This window comes from Pan paniscus, chromosome 6 (genome assembly GCF_029289425.2).
Source record: "Pan paniscus chromosome 6, NHGRI_mPanPan1-v2.0_pri, whole genome shotgun sequence".
Classification (NCBI taxonomy): Eukaryota; Metazoa; Chordata; class Mammalia; order Primates; family Hominidae; genus Pan; species Pan paniscus.
The window spans coordinates 105,677,433-105,697,909 of NC_073255.2; the positions used below are offsets into that span (position 1 = coordinate 105,677,433).

At 34.8% G+C, this 20,477-nt stretch overlaps 1 protein-coding gene across 13 annotated transcripts in view; it reads left to right on the forward strand.

Annotated features, from left to right (window-relative positions):
- Window positions 1-20,477, forward strand: part of RUNDC3B (RUN domain containing 3B) — a 207,997-nt gene that overhangs the window by 171,468 nt on the left and 16,052 nt on the right. For 9 of the 13 annotated variants that reach the window (XM_034964377.3, XM_034964373.3, XM_003822723.6 and 6 more), the window contains 2 exons: window positions 11,568-11,714; window positions 20,342-20,463. In XM_034964377.3, the coding sequence (XP_034820268.1) occupies window positions 11,568-11,714; window positions 20,342-20,463 (269 nt within the window). The remainder of the gene's footprint in view (window positions 1-11,567; window positions 11,715-20,341; window positions 20,464-20,477) is intronic. The other 4 variants (XM_034964374.3, XM_034964375.3, XM_008976308.4 and 1 more) reach the window with 2 other exon arrangements.

Sequence of the window (20,477 nt, forward strand, 5' to 3'; positions counted from 1 at the left end):
AACTTGGGAGGTAGAGGTTGCAGTGAGCCGAGATCATGCCACTGCACTCCAGCCTGAGCGTCAAGAGTGAGACTTTGTCTCCAAAACACTAAATAAATAAAAATAAATAATGTTACCCCATATGATCCAGCAATCCCACCCCTTGGTATATACCCAAAAGAAAGGCAATCAGTATATTGAAGAAATATCTACACTCCCAAGTTTTTGCATCATAATTTACAATAGCCAAGATTTGGAAGCAACCTAAGTGCCCATACACAGATGAATGGATAAAGAAAATGTGGTACTTATACATAATGGAGTACTATTCAGCAGTAAAGAAGAATGAGATCCTGTTATTTGCAACAACTTGGGTGGAATTGGAGGTCACTGTGTTAAGTGAAATAAGCCAGGAAGAGAAAGAAAAATATTTCATGTTATCACATATTTTTGGTATATAAAAATCAAAACAATTGAACTAATGGACATAGGGAGTAGGAAGATGTTTATCAGAGCCTGGGAAGAGTAGTGAGGGGGGTTGGGGATGGAAGTAGGGATGGTTAATGGGTACAACAAAAATAATTAGAATGAATAAGACCTAGTATTTGATAGTACAACAGATTATCATCAATAATAATCTTATTTTATATTTAAAAATAACTAAAAGTAAAATCGGATTGCTGGTAACATAAAGGATAAAAGTTTAAGGGGATGGCCCTACTCTTCATGATGTGATTATTACACAATGTGTGCTTGTATCAAAATGTCTCATGTACGACATAAAAACATAACATCTACTCTGTACCAACAAAAACTTTAAAAAGAAAGAAATTCTGGAGGCCAGAAGGCAGTGGGCAAATTTTTCAATGTGCTAAAAGAAAAAAACTGTCAACCATGTTTCATATAGCCAGCAAAACTGCCCTTCAAAAATAAGAGAGACGTTAAGGTGTTCCTGGATAAATATAAGCTGAAGACATTCATTACTACTAGACCTGCCTTGCAAGAGGGAGTCCTGCAAGGTAAAATTAAAGAACACCAGACAGTAATTTAAAGCTGTATGAAGAAATAAATGTATCAGTAAGGATATACCATGGATAATTATAAAATCTTGTAGTATTGTGACAATGGTTCGTAACTCAACTTTTGTTTTCTCTTAAGAGACTAATACATTTAATGAAAACAATTATTAGTCTAAAAGCTAATTTGGTTTGTAACTCCACATTTTGTTTTCTACATAATTTATGGGACTAATGGGTTTAAAAGTAATATTAGTTTATGTTTGGGGGCACAAAGTGTATAAAGATGTAATTTTGTGACAGTAACGGAAAAGTTTGGGGACATAGCTGTAAAGGAGCAGAGTTTAAAGAATATAAAATATGAATAACTTTATATATAGACTGCATCATAAAATAATATCCTGAATAGATTTGGTTAAATAAGTACATTATTAAAATTTCTGTTTCTCTTTAATGTGGGTACTAGAAAATTAAACTTTTAAAGTCGTTTCTGATGGGTTTCTGGGTGTTTCTGATGGGCAGTCAGGGCTGAGAACTGCTGCTCTATGGGGCTGGGTTAAATTTAAGTTTAAATTTTTTTAGCAGGAGTATTTTATAGATGATGCTGTGGACTTCACATTGTATCATATTTGAAGCACACTGGTTGTCCCACTTTTAGTGATTGTAAGATCAGGCAGTGGATTCAGGTGGTGACAGCCTAGTTTCTCCTATGGAAAAGTTCCTGTCAGCCTTTCATTTAATGGCTTAATTGGGTGAGCATTGCCTAAAGCAGTTGATTAATTAGGGTTTGTAATGGGTGATTTCCCAGCTGTTAGTCATTTCATACTTATTGTCTGGAATTAACTATAAAGAAGAACTTTCCCTCATCAGTTAGGGTTTTTTGGTGGTTGCCCTGAAATTCAGTTCTTATGGAATATTGTTAAGTTTTAGAGTAAGACACTGATGTCCTGCCTCTTTTTAATAGTTTCTAATGAGATGATGATTTTTGTTTCTTATTTTTCCTCCTTTTATTATTTTGAACTTGTTACAGTTAGAATTCTTTTGCAATGCGAATTAACTTACACAAGATAAAGGGATGATGTCAATGTAGCAAGGAAATCCCTTGATTCATAGGTTAATGTGTCTCAACAAGTGACAGCAGCTGAATCAAAATACACAAATACAGTCAAATACTACAAGCCACCAACAGATGGCATTCTCTCATTGTACATTATCACCTTGCATTCCACTGGTTTCATTTAACTAAGACTTGGAGGTGCTTGCTCTGTATTTACTCCATCTTTGTGCATTTTTCCCTTGCCTTCATGGCAAGCCTCAACCCCAGCATCCTCAACCCTTCCTTACTCTTCTGTCAAAGGCTTTCAGTTTGTTGTTGTTAAAATCCAGATTTATTGCAATATTTCTTTTCTATATAGGAATTTAACAAACCTTTTAAATTGAGTTTGTAATTTTATTAGGATTGTCATTGTTTTCCTCTGTGTTCTAGTTAGAAAGATGATTAGGTTTTGAATTGTCATCTTCTGATCCTGACCTCCCCATAGGTCACCCATTTTCTGTATGATATTGCAAAACACTTCTTGTTTGTTTTGTTTGTTCCTGCATTATAGTAGAAATGTTTTTATTGTGCTTCTATCACTTACATTTCTTTTTATTTTTGATGCTCAAATTGCCCCATTTTTGTCTAACTGAGGCTCCTTCATGTTGAATCTTGTGTCCTTCTAATATGAACCATTTGTTTTTGATAACTCTTACTTTCTAGCACAAGATATCCCAAGCTCATCTTGTATATTTAGTGCCCCACACCTGCATCATTCACTCCTCTAAGGAGCCAGGGTTTATTTTACATTTTAAAATGGGGTAAATAATGAGTCACTTGATTTTTTTTAAGTTCTAAATTACTCATTAATGTCTCTTTCTTCTTAAAGGATAGTGTCAAGTTCTAAAGTGCAGCCAGGGTTGAAAACCATTGCCACTTTCAGAGACTTGTTTAGATTTAGGTTTAACTTTTTGGGCAAGAATATTTCATTGGTAAATAGGTAAATAACATAATTTTTGGACATCTGTCTCCTTTTAAGGTTGCTTCTTTCAGTATGTTTTCTTTAAAGGGAAATAATTGTAAAGTTATATAAAGTAAATCTTTATCCCATGACTATGTCTAAAGTTAAAAAAGAAAATAACACGAATGAAGAACATTGTAATATTAATTATGAAGAAGTTAGGATATTCACAAGCCATATACACGTTTTCCAATTCCAGGAAGCTTTAAATGAATAAAGAAGAAGAAATTCTCATTACTCCTCTTGGTATTAAATTGCTTTTGTAACTTCTCTGATATTGTTTTATTAACAGATATTTATTGAGAAAGTATGGTGAGTCAGGCCCAGTTCTAGGCGCTGGTGATTCAAGAATGAATTAAACATATAGTTCCTACCCTTATAGAGTTTATGTTGAGTAGAGGGCAAGGACCAACAATAAACAGATAGCATCTGTCAGATACCTCTTCCAAAGTAGTAAAGAGAAGCTGGAGGTAGGCAGTTCTGTTTTCCTGCTTTTCCTAAGGGAGTCAGGGGTTAGAGTATATGTAACACCTTTATCTTTGGTGACTTTCCCTTTCTTTGACCTTCAGTAATTGCTACCTAGGTATTCTTTCCATTAACATAAAATTCTATATTACTATAGTTATTTTCATGAAGATTGATAGCCTATGATTTTCTCAGTGTGCCGTGTCACAAATAGTACTGGAACACATTTAAGTACTCACAACCAATACTGGAGTACATCTTAAGAATTACACAAGGCCAGGCGCGGTGGTTCATGCCTGTAATCCCAGCACTTTGGGAGGCTGAGGTGGGTGGATCACGAGGTCAAGAGATCAAGACCATCCTGGCCAACATGGTGAAAGCCCGTCTCTACTAAAAGTACAAAAATTAGCTGGGCATGGTGGCGTGTGCCTGTAGTCCCAGCTACTCAGGAGGCTGAGGCAAGAGATCACTTGAACCTGGAAGGCGGAGGTTGCAGTGAGCCAAGATCGTGCCACTGCACTCCAGCCTGGGTGACAGAGTGAGACTCCGTCTCAAAAAAAAAGAAAAAAAAAAAGAATTACACAAATCAGACAGTAAGTGGTAAGTGGAAAATTACAACAATTTGCTATATTGCTGATGCTAGTAATTTTTCTAGCATCAGAATTGCTCACTCACACTTTCAAAACTTTCCTCATAGCCCAAGGGCTTTAAATATATTATCTTATCAAAATTAAAAATTACTTCAGGTCATGGACCTTTGGAGTTGCATTGGAATACTTGGAACCACAGATGTTACATCCTTAGATTTCAGGGGTTAGATCCTTATAAATGTCCAACAGCTGAAAGTATAACCACATCATGAGCATTGGCACAGCATCTGGGGTGAGGAAGAAGCAAAGTAAAGGGGAGAGGATAACCTTCAAGCCTGGAGCCACAAGAAAAAGAATCAAATAAATGAACAAGAGAATAAATTTGAATTGGCGAAGTATTACTATCAAAGTCTAGAATATGGATTTCTAGATCTTTTAGAAGACCTCGTACCACATTTTCTTTGTTCACTCACTATCGATGGGCATTTACGTTTATTCCATAACTTGGCTGTTGTGAATAGTGCTACAGTGGACATAATTGTGCAGAATCTCTTCAACATACTGATTTCAAATCATTCAGGTACCCAGAAGTGGGATGGCTGGATCATATGGTAATTCTATTTTCAGTTTTTTTGAGGAACCACCATGCAGTTTTCCATAATGAATGTACTAATTTACATTCCCACCAACAGTGTAGAAACATCCTCATTTCTCCACTCATCTTTTCTTTTCTTTTCTTTTTTTTTTTTTTTTTGAGACAGGGCCTCTGTCATCCAGGCTGGAGTGCAGTGGCACAATCACAGCTCACTGCAGCCTTGACCTCCAGGCTTAAGTGATCCTACCACCTCAGCCTTTCAAGTAGCTAGGACTACAAGCATGTACCACCTTGCTCAGCTAATTTTTAAAACTTTTTTGTATAGATAGGGTCTCACTGTGTTGTCCAGGCTGGTCTTGAACTTCTGGGCTCAAGTGATCCTCCCAAAGTTCTGAGATTACAGGTGTGAGCCACTGTACCCAGCCAAAATTCATTTATGTTTTATGTACACCTTATACACATAAGTCTGAAGATAATTTATACAATATTTTTTATAATTTTGTGCATGATAAAAAATTTTGAGTGTGTTTTAATTGCAACACTTCACATGAGGTCAGGTGTGGAATTTTTCACTGTGGTGTCACGTTGCTTCTGAGAAAGTTGTGGATTCTGGAGCATTTTGGATTTTCAAATTAGGAATGCTCAAGTTGTATATACATTATAGAGGTAGCACAGTAATGATGATCCAGGGAAACCATCACTAAGAAGTTGATATTTGAGCAGTGTTTTTCAGGAGTTCCCCACGTGACCAAGGAATAGAAAGAAAGAAAGGGTATTCTGGGTACAGAGAATAGCACATACAGAAACATGGACGCAAAACATCATGTGAGGAAGACCAGTGAGATAAAATTTTAAGTCAAGTACTATTTGAAGCAAATTGTGTTTCTGGGAAAACTGAAATAACTTTTATTGGGACTGTTCCATTTTTTACCTGGGATGAGCCTCTATTTAAAAATTAATATTCCGGTTGGGCGTGGTGGCTCACAACTGTAATCTCAACACTTTGGGTGGCTGAGGTGGGTGGATCACTTGAGACCAGAAGTTTGAGACCAGCCTGGCCAACATGGTGAAACCCTGTCTCTAGTAAAAATACAAAAAGAAAAAAAAAATTAGCTGGGCGTTGTGGCACATACCTGTAGTCCCAGCTACTTGGGAGGCTGAGGCAGGAGAATTGCTTGAACCCAGGAGGCGGAGGTTGCACTGAACTGAGATTGTGCCACTGCACTCCTTCTGGGTGAAAGAGCAAGACTGTTTCAAAAAAAATTAATATTTCTGTAAAACACCCTTCATTATTAGAGGAGAGAGGTAAATATACCCTTCTTGATGGCTCAAAGTCATGTGATAAATCTTCACAAATTGAATTTTAGCAAATTACATAATGAACAAGTGAGATATAGAAAGCTGTTTTTGAAAGAGACAGTAAATAACTGCATTTTTGCTGAATTTTTTTCAAAAACAATGAGAAAATAATTTCCTCCTGAAACGATATAAAGCGTCCATAATGAAAAGTCCTTGGTGTTTATAATTAATCCAGAGTCTTATTGTATTGCATTATATTGTATTGCATTGTATTGCTCTGTACTTAGTCAAGATAAACTAATAGACCGGCTGCAGTGGCTCACACCTGTAATCCCAGCACTTTGGGAGGCCAAGGTTGGCGGATCACTTGAGCCCAGGAGTTTGAGACCAGCCTGGACAACAGGGCAAAACCTGGGTCTCTATAAAAGACACAAAACTTAGCTGGTCATGGTGGTTGCATGCTTGTAGTCCCAGCTACTGGGAGGCTGAGAGGTGGAAGGATCACTTGAGACTCAGAGATTGAGGCTGCAACGAGCCATGATTGTGCTACTGCACTCCAGCCTGGGCAACAGAGCAACACCCTGTCTCAAAAAAAATAAAAGATAAATTAAAAATAATCATACGAGTCTTATGAGGGAGGGAAAGTGGGTAAATGGACACAAAAAAAATTAGAAAGAATAAGACCTAGTGTTTGCTAGCACAACAGAGTGACTATAGTCAAAAGTAATTTAATTATACATTTAAAAATAACCAAAAGAGTATTATCAGATTGTTTGTAACACAAAGGTTAAATGCTTGAGGTGATGGATTCCCCATTTACCCTGGTATGATTATTACATGCCTCTGTCAAAATATCTCATGTAACTCATAAATATACACACCTATTATGTACCCACAAAAATTAAAAATACAAATTAAGGCAAGGCATAGTGGCTCACGCCTGTAATCCCAGCACTTTAGGAGGCCTAGGTAGGTGCTCCACCTGAGCCCAGGAGTTTGAGACCAGCCTGGGCAACATAGGGAGACCCCGCCTCAGCAAAGAGTGATGGTGCACACCTGTGGTCCCAGCTATTGGGAGATGGAGGTGGGAGGATCACTTGACCCTGGGAGTTTGAGTTTGCAGAGAGCCATGATCGTATCACTGCACTTCACCCTGGGTGACAGATTGAGACCCTACTCAAAATAAATAATGAATAAAATAAAATAAAAATGTTTAAAAAACATAAGAAAAATTATAAATCTAAAAAGAATAAAGCATCAGTGGCAAAATACATATTTATACATAGTTATGAATTATATATTTAGAAGATATAGGAACTTTTCAGAGGTTAGCTAGGTTCCACAGAATAAATTGTATTTATTGACTTTTTCTGTCATTCCCAGAAGGACTTGCTTAAGATGTGGAACTATTTTTCCTTTGAAAAATAAAACAGCTCTTTGAAACTTAACTGAAAACTATAGTTTTGTTTCTAACAATTTTGCAGGAGAGCTAGACTCCATTTTTCACTTGAGAAGTTTTGGGTTTATAAATCCACAGTATTTTGAATTTACATATATCCATCAAATACACATTCAGGTCAAAAAATTGAGGATATATTTATAGATCACATGAAATAGCCAATTGATAAACTGACACATACGTCAACATAATTACATATAAGAAACAAAACTTTACTTTTGAATGACAGATTTTTATCTGCAGAGTAAAAGATCTTTATGCAAAAGCAAGATAGAGGGATTCCTCAAGGATCTAGAAGCCTATTAGAAGCGGTAGAGTATAATAAGGAAGGAGAATTTAAATTGTACTTTATATACTCCCTCTTCTATGAGGATGTTTCTCATGAAAAATACATCAATCACAAAGACTTTTAGATGATTGCTTCTTCACGTATTTTAAGTGTGTCCTCCACTGCCTACCTAATACATTTACTTGATATTCGTTGTGAATATATTTTTTTCGATTGTCATGAAAATGCTGTCCGTGAATATTTTGCAGATTTAATCTAAATTTTTAGTTTAAAACTTTACTTTTTGTGATGAGGTGGTATATGGGAAATCAGCAAGAATCCATATAAGGCCTCAAGCTGGAAAAGTTTTCATTTAGTGGTCATGTGAATTATATGTTGAGGAGATTCAGCAATATGTCCAATATTATGATAACCATTTACAGTGAATAAATATGAAACAAAGCTACCGTTCCCAAGTAGCTTATAATCAAAGTAGAAGATCCATAAAACATTAAAATATTTAAATAATTGATTATTAAACTGTATGAGACTCACCACAAAGCAATACAAGTTGTATCATTGTGAACAGAAGTAGTCTGAAGATCTTTTCGAATGAGGTAGAAAACCAAAAGAACCTTGGAAGATGGATGGAATTTGGATCTTTTGAATAATAATAAGGATGTAGTTAATGCTGGGAGAGCAAACACAAGGAGATGATACTTTCAGTGTATAAGTAAACTTGAGTTTTAAATATTTTTCCCTAATAGAGTAGCCTTGCAACTTGCTGTCTCAGTAGCTGTATTTAAGCTTTACAAGTGTCAGAACCTGCCTCATAGTTAGGCTTGACTGGATTATATGTAGCTTAAAATCCATATAAAGAGATCCTTTCTTTAATGGTTTTGAGTCCTTGCAGTAATAAAATTAAATTATGTTATTTTGAGAAGCCAAATTCCTAAATAATTCCTATTGAGAATCTAAAGAGAAATTATCTATCTAGAAATTTAGAGGTAGATACCACGGGGAAGTTCTGAAAATTAGCTGTGATGATTCTACTCTTGCTACTTTCATAATAAATTAAACAGTTTTCCTTCAGTGTACCTTCTATAGAATCATTGTCTTAATGAGGGAATGAGAAATTGACTTATAGATAAGTGATAAATAGAATCTATCACATATAAAATAATTCAGTTTTTAGATAGCAGACTAATTTCAGCATTGGTTAGCATTTTAATTAAAGTTAAATGTCACATATTTTAACCTTTATCACTGATTTAATATCATTAAATAATAGCAATTATTGAGTAACTTAAGTTGAAACCATTTTTAAGCTTGGCCAATTAAGAAAAATATCATTATTCTTCATATTAACATTAATTGGATTACCTTTGAGTAGGTTTTGATATTAACTGGGTATATTTCACTTGTTCTAGGGTAAGTGATAGGATTCTTTGGTTGCAAACAACCACAATCAATTCTTGTGCACAAATAGAATTCATTATAAAGAGATCAGCAGCTCACAGAATGGTTAGAAAGACTGGATAAATAGGCTTAGAAAGAAGGAGACTGAGCTACCCCAGAGGGCTGGAAGCAGGAACTGCAGTAATGTCTCTTTGCTGGTACATTCTGTTCAGGGACCCACCACTAAAGTGAATAAACTGCTCTGTTTATTTATTACTCTAAACAGACTCTAGTCAAGATTCAAAAATACAAGGATGAGGTTCTCAACTTAACTTAATTCACTTGCCTGTCCCATAGTGTACTTGAGTGATGAAAGAAAAGGCCTTACACAAGGATTCTCCAGGAACCTTTCCTCTTCATAGTGGCAGAGCAAGTGCCAGGATTTGTTGTCTCCACATTCCTCACAAAAGATGGGAAATAGATGCTGTGTGGGAGGAAAACTACACCTATTCCATTAGCTGAGATCTTTTATCTCCTGTTTCAGAGGACCAGGCAGCTGCTCATAGAAAACATCATTAGGATTTCTAAGGACAAAGGTCTAAAGACAGTACCTTGATTTGTCATTAGGCAAAAATCTCCGTGGACAATAGTTATATAAAAACTGTTGTGGAACTTCAGTTCTCTTTTCCATTTAATGAGGTATAAAACTTTTCACTTTCCAGAAAGAATATATTCTAAATTGGAGGTTGTTAATTACTATTATTAACTGTGTTCTACCAGTGCCATTTCCTCACAGATGCACCTTTGCTTTTCTCACATTCTGCCTGAATATTTCCTGTAAGCCAATTATGACATTGAAATTGAGTTTTCCAGTAATGTTCACTAGATTCCCTCAAGAAATGGAATATATGATAGAGAAAAACCTAAGAGAATCCAAAATAATGGTGGTTTATCATAATAGATTCTCTGGCCAATAATTCCTATTTTTGTTTTGCATGATTTTCCTGTCAGTCTTAAAATTTTCCCAGCCACTCTCTTTGTAAAGCTTTACTGTTTTCATTTTTTTAAAAAATGTTTAAGTACTTTAAAAGTCCTTTTAAAAATTTCTTTTCCACTGAAATGAAATTGTGGCCACTAGGCTAAAATCATATCTTACTAGGATATATTCTTACTAACTTTGGCCTATTTTAGTATTCCATCCTGAGACAGAATCTAGTGTTTACATCAGATAATGTTTCCTTGTGGACACAGTGGAACAAGTATTTTTCAGTGCACACAGATACCCCATAAAATCAGAAATATCCATCTGTAGCCTGTTAGAGACATATGAAATATAGTTACTCCATTAGTATCATTGTAAACAGCCAGGGGTGGCATGCAGGCTGATTTTCTTTAGTGCAATATTGTGCTGCCCTTACCTCACTGACTCACCTCTCTGTTACCCACAACAGGACTTTTATCTGTGGAAGTTAGTGGCAGGCACATATTACTTCTCTGCTTCTGAATTGATGGCTCAGAACATTGGCACACTAAAGCCATGGACTCCTGTTGGAGGATGCAGTTTACCTAAATGGTACTTTAAGGCCTTTTATAGGTAGAGTAAGACCTTTGCTTTTAAATTCTTTTTTAACCATCAACTTAAATGTTGAATTAATCCTGTGACAATGATCAGTTGGTTTTTCAAGTCTGAAATTTTGGCAGAAAGCAAATTCTTTTCTAAGTTGATATTAGCAAGTAACAGTTCTATAAAAATTAAAACCATGGATTGTTATAATGGCTTCATTCTGTAGTTAAAACATTTACAGTGGATTATACTGCTCAGTGTAGTTGTCATTGATTTAATCATTTTCATGAAGATTTATCAGTAGTCACTTCCATCAAAAACAGTCATGGGATTCAAGCCAGCAACAGTGTGTTAAAAAGAAAAGAAAAAATAGTTATGAGAATCTCATGGATTTTTTTATTTTATATTTTTTTGCAGTCAGTTTTTTTTTCATTTTAATCACTTTTCCTTTACTTGAATTAAAATACTTTCATAGATTGTGTCTGAGTTGAAGCTAGGAAATCATACACATGGAATCTTTACTTATTAAATATTTTAATTGGCTTGATAACCTGTATCTTTAAGATATCACTTCCTTTTAATTAAGATATAAAATGCTACTTGGGTCTTTTAGTACTTTAGTAATAATGTGAAAAGATAGTAAGTCTAAATTTCACAAGTAGTGATTTGTTGTAACCAGCGGAAAAAAAATGAAGAACACATATTGCAGGAGAAAGAACAATCATTGTCCCAACCATCCTTGCTGTAGTTCTGTTCACAATCTATTAACAAACCAATTTTATAAGATAAATTTTGGGGGCCTAAATTGATACCATTAGGTTCCTCTGCCATTGTAGAACAGTGAAGACAAAAGCACTCACCATCTTAATATTCACAGGACTGTGCTAAAGAATAATGATTTAAGATCGAGACAAGAGTTAACTGCCCATCTCACCAACCAGTGGCCTTCCCCAGGAGCTCTGGATGTCAATGCTGTTGCCTTGGATACGTTGCTTTACCGAAAACACAATAAACAGTGGTATGAGTAAGTGTAATACTTTTTTTTCCAACTAATTAATAGTTAGTTGTACCAAAACATATGGCTATCTGCTTTGGTTTCTCAGTTATTCTTTCTGAACTTATTATTATCTTAGAGCAAAGACAAGATTTCGGACTACTTTGGTAAGGTTAGATTATCTGAGAAATTCTTATGCCATATTGTACCAGCTGTCTACTTTTCCTTTAGTTGAATCTTCAGCCAGTCCTTCAGTTAAATATATGAGCTTGTGTTAAATGAGCCATCTATTTTTGAATTCTATCATTGGTGTGGTATTTGCCTTAGGACTAATTTTCCCACTTGTCATAAAACACAATTTGAAGGAATAGAAAGATATTTACTTGTTCCTGGTGGTTCTGAAGAATTCTATTCATTTTCAATAAATCTGATTTTTAGAAACCGTAGAAGATATAATCACTTCACCTATGGGCCACAAGATCTTTTTCTTATTTCTTTGTCCCGATGTTCAGGACTATTTCATTTAGTTACAGTATCCTAATGTTGAGAGAGCTTCAGAGTCTTAGGCTGTTTTCCTTTAGGTAATCTTCATCTTGAAACTTGTAAGTTGTATTATCCTCTTTTGGCTTTTAGCCACTTTTCCACCTTAATCATTTTTTCACTATTTTTATTTTTCTATCTTAAGCTAATTTTCTGTTTTTCCTGATATCCCTCCCTCTCATCCCCTTCTGTTTGATTTTTTCCCTTCCCCCTCTTTCTCTCTTTTCTCGTATTTTCTCTAGTTTGTCTTTCCTCCCTTTTTCCTATCTCTTTTTGTTTCTTTCTCTACTCTTTTAGAGTCCTTGCTTGTAAATTTCCCTGTTAGAGTCACAAGCTTGTTTTGGTACCTTTCACTAGGTTATTAGTAGCCAGATATTTCTACAAGGAATATTTTAGTACAAACAATTTCCACCTGCTTTACTCTGTGATGTGTTTTGTCTATCAAAGGCAGAGTTCAAAGTAAATTTGACTATTTGTTATTAAAAATAAGTACTGGAGACTTCAATGCTTTTTCTTGTTTCATTGATTATTAGAGATAAGTAGGAAAAGATGAACACATTATTTGCAGAATAAATCAGTAGAATCTCTTCAACATCTACTAAACCATACTTCTTAGTATGATTCAAGGTACTGACTTTTGATATTTCATAAATTGGGATCTAGTTCCCTTATATGCCCTTATGAAAGTTATTAATAACTAGAATATATCTCATCCTGGTATATAATTTTACCTTCCTGTGGGTTTAATTAATGAAGAATTTATTTTATTTCTATTTTGAATTTATGATTGAAAAATTAAATTTGTTGCAATACTTGGTACACTTACCTTATCTATATATGACACATAAGATGCTCCTGTTTTTCAACTGCAAAAATAGTATAACATTAAATCCTGGTAAGTTAAAAGACTATGCCTTTTTATTTTAATATCCACATTGTCACATTAGATAGAGGTAAAATATTTTAGCCAGAAGATGTGTACACTTCCCAATCTACAGAGTTATCTATTGAGGAGCCAGTAAGAAGTCTAAAGTGGAAGATTTATTTTTAATTTACTTCTGCATCTGCAATAATGGCTGATTTTTACAAAGTATTATAGCAGCAGATAAGGTAGTTGTGGTCTCAGAAAAGAAGGCAAGGAAACTTCCTGTTCATCTGTTTAGCATGGATCTAGATTTTATACTTCTTGACTCAGTTATTCCACCAGCTTAAGAAGGGGCATCCTAGCATCATTCTTTAATCTGGCCTGTCCTCAGATGTTGGTATTGTTTTAGTATGGCCCTATCTCAAAACTGCTATCCCCAAACAAAAAAGTATGCAGCTAGGGTGTTGTACAGAGATCACTTTATCTAGAGTTTAAAGTCAGGACTGGTAAGTAATCTCTGCTACTTACGTAATGTGTAACACTGAGCAATACTTCCTCTCCTTGCTCTTTTCTTTCTGCACATGTAATACTGAGGATAATACCTGTCTAACAGAATTATAAGGATCAAGTAAGGTAATAAATTGCTAGCATTTAATAGCTAGCTTCTCAGTAAATATTTATACTCTATGAAGTCTTATGTTTCTACTCTAATGTAATCCTGTATCTTCAATGTTTGGAGAGTGTATACCCACCTAACTTCTAAACTTTCTGAACCTTATGTAAAATTAAAGTGAACAACTCATCCCCAGTTGTTCTGAATAAATAAATCCAACTGTCTCATATAAAATGGAGGCTTTGGATTTTCAGAATAGAGGAGTTCACCATAAAAATCACGTTTGAAACCAATCACAGCTTTTCATCAGGATCCAGTTTTTTCTCTCTTCAAACTTTTAATATAAGCCAAGGCTCTTGAACTACCTGATCACTGGCTCCTTTTGATTTGACCAATACCTTAAGTAAGTTCAACAGACATTTATTGAGAAACTACAAATTATGAAGGAGGTGGCTAAAACCTTTTTAATAAGGAACATTAGCTCTCTTGACAATCTGGAGAAAGAAACTGACCCTATAATTCATTACAGTTTTAATGATAGTAGATGATTTTTCCTGGTAAAGATATGGGATGTCTATAGCTATTTCTCTAGGAACTCTGTAACTTCATTCAACCAGCTAGCCAAAGACAATTTAAGAAGAGAGTGTTAAAAGAAAAACTTTAGACAAATTAAGTTATACAGAGTTTATCTGAGCAAAGGATTCATGAATCAGGCAACGTTCAGAACCAGAAAAGGTTCAGAGAGCTCTGCCCAGCAGTGGATGTAGGCAGCTTTTATAGGCCAAACAAAAGCAGAGTAGAGAAATCATCTGATTGGCTACAGCTAAGCAAATACCTTATTTAGCATGATGTGATTAGTTTGCTGCCTAGGATTAGCTGAATCTCAGCTGTTTGTGACTAGCTGAAACCTGGCTGTTTGTTACAAAAAATCTCCTGAATTAGGCTTTGGTTTGTTTACTAAGTTAGGTAGCAGTTTGTTACTAGGAACTCAGAGTAGGGGGACAGCCTTAGGCTAATGGCCTCCTGTTTGTTTAACAACAGTGTGTTGTTTGATTTAATGAATTTCTTAGTCTTAAATTAAGCCATTGAATAATTTGGTCATATTGTCACCTACTCATGGAAATGGATCCCTCTCATAATTGAAGATCTTAAATTTATTTCTCTTTACTATGCTGTTTATAAAATATAATTTCGTTTATTTATGGATCACTTAGACATGGCAAGATTAGTTAGATCCGGCAAGCTATGCTGGATTTTATATCTTTTCCTATATTTCAAACATGATATACATGTTTGAAATATATGCTTTTATAGTAAGCCTAACATGCTTTAACAATTTAACATGATACCATGTAAAAGCCTGTAATACTTTAACTTTAAAAGCCTGTCATGCTTTAATAATGTAACATGATATATTAAATATTTAAAGCATGACAGGCTTACTGTAAAAACCGAACAATAAATAAGTGTATAAAACATGTTCCTTTAACACACACATAGAATAATTATTTACTTATTTGTTTCCAGTAAGTTCTGTTTTAATATCTTTATATATATGTAAAGTCTAGGTCACATGAGTTCGTTAAATAATCCTGGTAGGTTATCTGTCACATAATCTTCATAATCTTATTAGATTATTGCCTAACTCACCCATTCTTATCCCAAAAGATCAGATTCATTGTCATCATATTTATATTTTCTACTTAAGCTTTTTTAGTCTTTTCAAATGATCATTTCCCAATTTGGCCATAATTCACATTGCAAAATTATTGAGAATCATGAGCTCTTATATGCTTTCATGATCTACTATTTAGGCTTTTAATTTTTTTTTTTTTTTTTTTAATGGAGTCTCACTCTGTCGCCAGGCTAGAGTGCAGTGGCACGATCTCGGCTCACCGCAACCTTTGCCTCCCGGGTTGAAGTGATTCTCCTGCCTCAGCCTCCCGAGTAGCTGGGACTGCAGGCGCCTGCCACCATACCCAGCTAATTTTTTTTGTATTTTTTAGTAGAGATAGAGTTTCACCATGTTGGCCAGGATGGTCTCGATCTCTTGACCTCATGACCCACCCAAAGTGGGTCTTTGGCCTCCCAAAGTGCTGGGATTACAGGCATGAGCCACCGCGCCCGGCTGGCTTTTAATTTTTTATAATGACTTTCACTTCATATGTATTCACAGTTCTCTTTCCCATTCATGTCTTTCAAATATTTTTGGAGTAGGAGACCCTAACTGCAGAAATCTTTTACAACTTGTAAACTGGGCATTGACATAACTCATATATGCCCTTCCCTGTTAGGCTTTCCTTGCATCCTTCTGTTGATTTTAATAAATTAAGAGAATATAGATATTCTCCTGTAGCAAATGATTATTTTTTTCCTTAGACATATTTCTGTGAAAACAAAGAACAAAAAGTATATATCTGTCTCGATGTACATTCATGTGCTTCTGTATATACAACATACATATATTTGTTTTTGGATAATGCTCATCTCCTTCTATGTATCACACTGTCTGTTGCCCAATGACTACTGGATAAATTATTATTAACCTTAACACAATACTGGGCAAATGCATAGATTAATCATTTATTACTTCTGATTATTGATGTAAAATATAAGATTGTAGAAAATTGATTAACAAATTCAGGATTATTTCTGAATTTCCTTTTGATTTGCCTTTACTTGATATCCAATCTCATGTATAGATGTTTATATTTAAGGTTTAAAAATGTTCAAATAGTTAGATGTTGAATTTAGTAGATTTTCCCAAATGCCCATGACATAATTGCTACAAGTTTAATTTAAATTATGTTTAACAATGGCTGGGCACAGTGGCTCACATTTGTAATCCTAGCACTTTGGGAGGCCACAGCGGGCGGATCACTTGAGGTCAGGAGTTCGAGACCAGCCTGGCTAACATGGTGAAACCGCATCTCCACTAAAACTACAAAAATTAGCCAGGCATGGTGGCTGACACTTATAATCTCAGCTACTTGGGAGGCTGAGGCAGGAGAATCACTTGAACCTGGGAGGCAGAGGTTGCAGTGAACCAAGATCGTGCCATTGCACTCTAGCCTGGGCAACAGAGTGAGACTCCATCTCAAATAAATAAGTAAATAAATAAATATTATATTTAACAATGGAAAGGTAAAGATTAAACTACAGATTTTTGTATAATTAGAATGAATGACTCTTACTGTCTTGGGTTCTTATTTTGATTAAACTACTTGTATGTAAAAAATTATCTTCTGAGAAAGTGATAGTTGTTAATTGGATTAATTTATCTGCTGAGTTACTTTCAATCTTACTGTGTGATGTTAATGAGTCTAGGATTCTAAGATAGGGCTTAGTTATGGCCTTATAAAGACAGAACTCTTATAGATCAGTTACCGTTACCGCATGACTACAAAATGTTTGTCAGATGGAGCTGTCAGTCACATTGGAAATCAGGTAAAAATGAGGAAACCATACCCATTCTTAGCCATTACTGAAACAACTGAATTTGTTTCCTCCTAGATAGTGGATTTGTAGTCATTTTCATGCAAAGAAGATATTGTAAGGTACAGTTCTTAATATTTTATTAATGAGGTACTTAATTTTGGGTTGTAATGTTTATTATTGCTTCAGAACATCATCTACCAAATTCTATTTCCATATTCATTGGCATTTGGTTAAGCAAAGTTATAAACTCAGTAATTGTTCACTAACTGTGACAAAGGGGAGAAAGGCTCTAACACCACTTTGGATTCAGAAAGTGATATTCTAAAAAGAACCTCAGTAGGTCACGCAGAAAGCTCATTTCATGTTACTATTGTCAGAAGCTGCTTTTACAGAGTTTTTTCCCTGCAGTGGGTTGTAGTGTTGGAGATTATTGTAAATGTGTACTGTCAGACTTTTTCAGTCCTTACAATATTCGGATGAATTCTATGTCTTTTTGCTTATGGATATTTTATACTATTTGTAACTATTTCTATATATAATTTTTTTAAATTTAGAAATACTAACAAGTTTTCTTATGATGAAAAATCAGTGTCAGAAACTCATCTTGAGCTATCATTCAACTTAAAAAGTAAGCCTCCTACCTATTGGGCACAAAAAAATAATTTGGAAAGGAAATGTATTTATAACTACTTTTTAAATTCCTATGTTCCTGCTTTCCTTTCTAGCTAAAAGAGGTAAGATTTTGGCCGGGCGCAGTGGCTCACACCTGTAACCCCAGCACTTTGAGAGGCCGAGGCAGGAGGATCGTGAGGTCAGGAGATTGAGACCATCCTGACTAACACGGTGAAACCCCGTCTCTACTAAAAATACAAAAAAAAAAAATAGCCGGGCGTGGTGGCGGGCGCCTGTAATCCCAGCTACTCAGGAGGCTGAGGCAGGAGAATGGCATGAACCCAGGAGGCGGAGCTTGCAGTGAGCGGAGATCGCGCCACTGCACTCCAGCCTGGGCGACAGAGCGAGACTCTGTCTCAAAAAAAAAAAAAAAAAAAAAAGATTTTAATGAAAGTCAAGTGAAATTTTCTGTGATACGATTAAATATAGTTTACATGATCTGTCTCATTAAACAAGGATATTCTTGGAGAATGATTTCTTTCTTTCCTTTTTTTTTTTTTTTTTTTTGAGATGGAGTTTCACTCTTGTTGCTCAGACTGGAGTGCAGTGGCGCGATCTTGGCTCACTTCAATCTCTGCCTATCAGGTTCAAGCGATTCTCCTGCCTCAGCCTCCCAAATAGCTGGGATTACAGGCATCTGCCACCACGCCCAGCTAATTTTGTATTTTTAGTAGAGATGGGGTTTCTCCATGTTGGTCAGGCTGGTCTTGAACTTCTGACCTCAGGTGATCCGCCCGCCTTGGCCTCCCAAAGTGCTGGGATTACAGGCACGAGCCACCACGCCCAGCCAGAGAATTATTTCTAATAAAATAGGAAGCCAAATCTTTTCTTCCTATACTAGGGAGTAGATAGCATAGTATTTAAGGAGAGAGAATTAGAGCCAGACTAACAGGTTTAAATCTAATCTCTTTGTGACCCAGTTTATTCTGCCATAAAGTGCAGATAGTAATAATTCTAGCTTCTTATGGTAGTTGTGAGGATGAAATAAGTTCATATATATAATATATGTAGACAAGTGCCCAACATATAGTAAGTGCTATATAAATATTAGATATCATTTTTATTGCACGTTACATAGCTCATATAAATATTATTTGTTGTAATCATCATAAGTTTCCTGCAATAGTAGAATTTTCTGGTAGTTAAAAATTATTTTAAATAAGGACTTTAATACTATAAGCATTTAAAAGTCATCAAATTATAAAGTGAGAACACTGTATTATAAGCTGGTAAAGTGATTCTGTCACCTCATTCTTCATTTCTTAGAGGGAAAAACAAATATTTACCTGTTGTATATTCGTTATGAATATATGTTGTCCATTCGTTATGAAATCCTATAAAATCTTAATAAAATTGATGGAGAATATGTACAAAAGCAATTAAAAATAACTTGTTTTGGTAAAACCTATTGGGCTTTGCCTTTTTTTTAAACAGTCAATCTAGTTTGTTATTCAGTTACTAAAGTAAATTCTTCCCCCCCTTCCTCCCCATTTTGAATGGAGTCGTGAATTAACATAAAATGGAGACTACATATAAGCATTCAAATCACATTTAATATACATATTTCTGAAAACCTGTAACAAAGTCTACTTTTGTGTATGTGACTAGAGATAACTGTGAAATAGATAATTTAAATTACATGTGCATTCCTATAAAAATTATTGTAAAATATATTTCTAGGAAATTAGATGGTGTTTGGCTACCTTAGGAAATAGATATTGAGGCTGAAAAACATATTCTTTCCCTAGACCACTTATATATGGAAATAATAATTTTGTCCTGTTATGTAAAATGTAACACCAAAGCTGCAATTATCTTTTGAGTTGGGATTATCCTGAAGAACCAAATATGAGGAAAGGTTAATAATAAGCTTTCATTAACTTTCCATTTGTAACTGAATTTATCATCTAATATAATTAACTTTTTATTAGCTTAATAGAAAATGGGCCTCAAAATAGCAACTAGATGAGAGTTTAATCGTCTTGATGTATATTAATACAAACAGGTATTTTATTACCCAGCAGTTTTTAAACTTCTTAATTACAGGAATTTGTAATAATAATTTGTTTTTGTTGCTATATAATCTGTAATAATGTCAAGGCCATCTGTAATAATGTCCAGGCACTGAAGAATTCTGAAGTGCTTAAAAGACACTAGGTCATTATTGTTATGCCAATTTTATATCTTCATTAAGAGTAATCTGAAGATTTTCTGTTCTTTGAAAATTGGTAATAACCAGAAGTTCCCATTTCTTAACCATCTGTGTAATCAAAAATTGGTATGAAGATTATATCTGACAAACTCTTTTTTTTTCCTGTTTTCCAATGGATTAAACAGATATGCCTTGAAAGAGGATAGAAAGTATAATGGAGATCATAGTGAAGCCAAGAATATGAAGCAAAATTTAGGAGAAATGCTGGGGAGAATTTTAACCAGAAATTTAACATATTGAAAACCATTAAATAACCACTCAAGAAATTATTTTTTTGTGAAAAGAAATTCAAGTAGTATTTCATCCTTGCTTTACAGGAAAAGTTATCAAAGTCTTGACCAGTTATCAGCAGAAGTTAGCCTTTCTCAGACTTCACTAGATCCAGGCCAGTCACAAGAAGGAGATGGAAAACAAGACACATTAAATGTAATGAGTGAAGGTAAGAAAACAAAG